This window comes from Piliocolobus tephrosceles, chromosome 6, assembly GCF_002776525.5.
Source record: "Piliocolobus tephrosceles isolate RC106 chromosome 6, ASM277652v3, whole genome shotgun sequence".
Taxonomy (NCBI): domain Eukaryota; kingdom Metazoa; phylum Chordata; class Mammalia; order Primates; family Cercopithecidae; genus Piliocolobus; species Piliocolobus tephrosceles.
Window position 1 is genome coordinate 158689818 of NC_045439.1, and position 5728 is coordinate 158695545.

General features: G+C 49.6%; 1 protein-coding gene across 1 annotated transcript in view; it reads right to left on the reverse strand.

Moving 5' to 3' along the window:
- Nucleotides 1-2961: 2961 nt before the first annotated feature.
- The window catches only part of MAGEL2 (MAGE family member L2), a 4195-nt gene continuing 1428 nt past the window's right edge, over nt 2962-5728 (reverse strand). Inside the window, 1 exon segment of the mRNA XM_026447184.1 lies at nt 2962-5728. This exon segment is cut by the window's right edge and continues 12 nt beyond it. Within this exon segment, the coding sequence (XP_026302969.1) occupies nt 3405-5728 (2324 nt within the window). The 3' untranslated portion in view covers nt 2962-3404.

Consider the following 5728-nt stretch of genomic DNA (forward strand, 5'->3'; position numbering starts at 1 on the left):
AAAAAAAAAAAAAAAAAAAAAAAAAAAAAAAAAAAAATATTAACTTGATTATAGTTGAACACTCTACATAGGAGTACACTGAATTTCATCACTTTGAGAACTATTTTGCACTTTTTCTTCGCTAGAAATAATACGTTTTGCTGGGATCATTTATGGCTTTGGCGAGAGTGTGCTAACACCTAGTTTTAAAATTTTCAGGCACAGATTGCAATGACTCTTCTCTACAGTCCATAATGGTGGATGCTGAGTCTTCCATTTTCTGTGTGCTGAAACAACTGCAAGTTGTTTTCTGAGGAAGGCTGTGTTTTTTTCAGCAGAAACGTGCTGCACTCCCTGACACTAGGTTTATATTGCGGAGGTGGGCATGTACACACCCTGATAAATCTCCCACATGTTCGTAAACAGCTTTCTCTGCGAAGAAGTCTTTGCCTTCTCTGCAGATTGTTCTCATTCAACATATTCCCAAATGAAGAATTTACAGGTAAAATAGTAGTAATTTGTTAAAGCATTTTGAAGACAGAATTGGCTGCATTGATTTCCAGGCAAACTGTAATAACTTATACTTTCATTGGTTGTGTATAATGGTTCCAGTTTCATAACAATATCATTGATATTGGATGTTGCATGAGGTTTTAGTTTAATCTATGCCAATTTAATAAATGAAAACTAGAATATAGATTTAAGATCTCTATCTTTAAATATTAGTGAGGTGTAACACTTTCAACATTTACTTGCCATTTTTTTTCATGTGATACATTTTGCCTGTTACTAGGTTTGGGCTTTTTGCTCAATTTTATAGTAAAAAAGATTTGTACTACATTTTCTAGATCTTAGCACTTTCAAATAAGTGGGATTTGAATTCGTTCCCACTGTTTTTTAACTCGTATTTTTCTATATTCCTGGTCTTTGTTTTCTGCTTTTCACTGTCCTTTTAGCAGCTCTTTCTTAAACTTTTCAGTTGAATAACTAGTTTACTCGTTGGTAATGAACAAATTTTTCATTGTTACAATTTATATCTCATTACAATATAAACATATTCAGGTTTTCAGTCCTGGGCATTACTTAAAAAGGCCATTAGATGTGTGTCACATGTGAGAGTGAGGTTTGTAGCTGAGAAGTAAGCCTCTCTACCATGGAGCAGAACCAGCCCCCCTTAAGTATGGCACCAAAGTCCCATGATGCTACTTCTCAAATTTTGTTCCACAAAGAGCATCTTGCTCAGGTGCTCCATAAGTTAATGGTCTGGAGAAAACTTTATAAACAATCATAACTAAACTAAACACAAACAAGAAATATTAGACCAATATGCCACTTTACTGGGCCAGCTAAACCTCCTTTGGGGACAATTCTCAGCTGGGGCATTGCTGTCTCCTTCAACAGACATTTGCTGTTGTAAAAATAAGTAAACATTGCTTATGGACAAATGCGCAGGACTCTCTGGCCCAAGGAGTTTATAGGAAACTGCCTCCCAGTTTTTGGAGTACCTGACCACTTAGACAACTTGAGGAAGATCTCCTGCGGCCTGGCAGGTCCTGGGGCGGGGATCATCGTCCTGGAAAGCTCAGCTCTGTGAGTGCTAGGAGTAGAGTCTGCATCTTGTGGGTTCCTCTCCTAGTCAGCTTCCTAAGGGGCAGCGCTGTAGGACCAAGGACAGAAATCGTCGAGTGAAGAGCGGATTGGACTTGAAAACAGATGCTACCGTGGCCTATAAGAGAAAAGAAGGAATCTCTGGGCACATATACAGATAACATCATGAGCAAAAGTGGTGAAGCAAGGAGTAGCTGCCATCCAAGTATATACATGGTGTGAAGAAGTTGAGCATCATGGGAGAGGCTGCTGTTGCAGCAGCTGTGGTGGCACCTCTGATCTGCCACTAGGTGGCAAGAGAATTCCACCGTGGCCACTAACCTCATCTGGGACGTCGGCGTCACCCTAGAAGTGGGATATGGGATTGGATTTCTTCCTTCTGATAAGACAGTGGCAAGCAGGGCTGATAGTCCCCCGTCCACAGGAAGAGACTATGACCACAGGAACGTCCTTTTGTGTACGCCAACCTGGTGTGTGCTTGAATATCCTTCCTCAGAACACTCAGGCCCAGTTCATTCCCTTGTCCCTTTCCTGCCTAGACCAGGTTCATAGCCAAGGGCTGACCACGGTTGTTCAGCAACTTCAGGCGTTGCCGGCTGACTTCCCCTACATGTAAGAATGGACCCTTTCCCCCAGGACCTTCCCCTAGAACTCCGTGTTGCTAGGAATCCCCCCGCCACGCCCTCCCCTAACCCAGCCACTACTGCCCGCAATCTGCAGGGTTTCTAGTTCAGTGAAGCCTGTTTTTTTACTTTTCCCTGTTATAAGCCTGGATATCCTGCAGGGTGCACGTTTCCACCCCGGTAGCAGGGGGTTGGTGAAACCCAGATTTGAACTGCTGGACACCCCCACACGGGCCACGTGATTGACAAATGCCCCTTTGGCCAATTTTTCCATGCAGCCGGACCACCTGGTTATTCGTGGTCCTGCAGGCAGATGGCCCTTCTTCCCCATAGACCCTTAAGGACATTTCTGCTTCTAATAACAACGTTACTGGCTGGGCACTGACATCTGTGCTTTAATTAATCTCCTGGAGGCTTATCTCTTCACCTACAAAATGGAGATAATAACGTCTCCTTTGAAAGAGTATTGTGAGAATTGAATGAGACCAGGTGTACAACCCCTTCCTGCTTCAGCCTCACTGACTTTGTGAAGTTTTGTTTTGGTTTAACGGAAATCTTATGTTTTACCACCCACTGAAATGGCTGCATCCTTATAAAGATGAATGGAGTACTCCCTTTGGAAAACAGTTCCACCACCGTGGGTTTTTCTATGACTGAGAGTACTCTTGGTATTCATGCCTATTCAGAGAATACGGCAAAACTTGGCTTCCACCATCTAGTGTAAAAATTAGAATAAAGACAAACACTTCTGTTATGCTGAAAGTATATTTATATATATAGATATAGATATTTACTTTTCTGTAGACAGTTTGTACTGATGAGTCATTTGAACATTCAAAGAACAACCGATTACAATGCTACATGAACTATACCCGAATGAGATGGATAGCTTCTCGATTCCTTTCACAAAGCCAGCACAAAGCTGATACCAAAACATAACAATTATAACACAAAACAGAGAACCACAGATCTCACTTAAAAATACAGATGCCAAAATACAGAACAGAACAGTAGCCGATTGAAATCAACACCACATGAAAAACGTACAAAGCTTTGGCAGATACGAAACCAAGTTGAAAATCCAAACGTGCACGCGTGGAACTGGAACACAAACACCAGAAACAGAAATGTCCCCCCACCCTGTCAGTGGCCTCTGGCCAGGAAAACACGGGAGCGAGATCTCTGCTACACGTATTAGCGGGGAGGGGGCCTGCTGGTGGGGCCGCGGGCACTGTCACTGCTGTCAGGTTCATCCTCATCTGTGTCTTCCCACTCACACTCTGCCAGGGCTTCAAGGTAATGGAATGGCCAGCACCGTGGATCTTTCTTATGGAGCTTGGCCAAAAACCTCAGGACAAGCATCTTGCTCGTTTCCAGGAACGCTCGAGGGCCCCAGAGGAACTCATACTGTGCGGGCTCAGTGTAGGGGACTCGCCTGTACTCCAGGTACTTCTGCCTGACAAACACTTCGGTGATGAGCTTCTTAGTATTTCCAAAGAGACCATTCGTCTCCCGGACATCCAACCCTAACTTGAACAGAAAATGAAAGATGAAATCCTCCCTGACACAATTGCCTTTCATAAAGATGAGGCTCAACACCACCATCAGGAGGCCGAACTTGGGCCTGTCTAAACAGGATGCCACCAAATCCCCTGCATGGCAGCCCAGCTTGTTGATGATAATATAAGCGTGGTTTTTGGTATCAATTTCTTTCAATTGATAACCAAAGGCACACTCTAGCTTGTTGTTGGCACGGTTGATGATATCTAAGCACTCATCTTTATACTCTCTGATGATGACTTTCACCATCTCCGAGCGCTGAACAGGCACCTTGGCTTGGTCCTTGACTAAGAGGAACTGCACCAATGCATTTGCTCTCTCATCCAAGGGAGACAAGGACTGTGCCTCCACCTTGGAATTATCCTGGGTGGCACTGGATCCCGGAGAGACACCTGCAACCTCAGACACAACCAAAGGCAGAGGGCTCCCTGGGCTTTCAGAGAGACCCAGAGCCCTGGAGGTGCTCGGGCCCTCCCAGGCACTCAGGGCCCAGGATGTGCTGGGCCCTTCCCAGCCACTCAGGATCCTGGAGGTGCTAGGGCCCTCCCAGCCACTCAGGCCACGGGGGGTGTTTGGGTGCTCCCAGTCACCCACGACCTGGACAGGGCTTTGGACCTCCCAGTCACTCAGATTCAGATTCTCCCAGGGCCTTGGGCCCTGCCAGTCATGAAAGGCCAGCGTGTGGCCACGGCTGTCCTCTTGGGCTTCCAGATGCTTCTTCTTCCGGGTGGCCTTGCCAGAGCGGCGTGGCATCTCGACGGAGGTCTTGGAGGCCTCTTGAGTGGTGGCAGTTGCCTGGGGGGCAGCTGCTGTAGCCATCAGGAGGGTGGGCACTGCCTGGGATGCCTTTGAGGCATTCATGTTGGGCTGTGGGACCCATGGAACTGCAGGCAGGGCCTCTACACAGGCAAAGGGATCCTGCAGAGCATATGGCAGTGATTTTGGGGTCTCTGAGGCAGCAGAGGGGCCTCTAAAGGCATTCAGAGAGGCAGGCTGAAACTGGGAGGTAGCTGGGAAGACACTTGAGGAGGGAGCAAAGGTCTCCGGTGTGGCAGGCAAGTTTTTCCAGGTGGCTGGCAAGTGTGCTCGCGCCGCTGACCCTGCCTTGGGAGCACAGAAGGTGGCAGCAAAGATCATGCGGTCTTTTGAAGGGGCCCTGCGCTCCTTTGAGGAGGTCCTGCGCTCTTTAGAGGAGCCCCTGCGGTCTATAGAAGAGGCCCTGGATTCTCCTGATGGAGTCATCAATGATTTAGCGGAGCCCAGGGGAAAATTTGCCGCTGCTAGGGGGGGTCCGGGCTGGGCCTGCAAGACCGCAGGCGGTGTCTGCCAGGAGGGCTGGAGCTGCAGTGTGGGCAGCTCGGCTTGCGGACCCGAGGCCTGGGCCTGCTGGGGGGGTAGCTGGATTTGCACAGCTTTTTGGGAGGGCGGGGCTCCCTGAAAGGGCTGCTCCAGCTGGACCATGGGGGGAGCCTGCCTCTGGGCCTCCTGGGCAGGCAAGGGCTGCCAGAAGTGGGTGGGGGCCTTCTGGGCCTGCCAGGCCAGAGCCTGTGTCTGCTGCACCTCCTGGAACTCCATTGACGTTGGTATCTCGTGTGGCACTGGGGGCTGACCTTTGGGGGCCTGCCAGATGATGGATGGGCAGTGCACAGCCTGCGGGGCAGACAGTGGGGCAGACAGCGGGGCCGGCAGCACAGGCTGGGGCACCTGCGGGCCAGCGGGCGGCGCCGCGGGTACCTGCGTAGCAGGTGGGGCCGTAGGCACCTGCGGCGCCGCCTGCACCTGCGGGGCCGGCAGCCTAGCCTGCGGGGCCTGCCGCAGTGGAGGTGGGGGTGGCAGGGCCTGCCAGAGAGGTGGCTGGGTGGCCAGGACCTGTGGGGCAGGTCGGATGAGCGGCGGCGCCTGGCGGATCAGCGGTGGGGCCTGGCGGATCACAGGTGGGGCCTGGCGGATCACAGGTG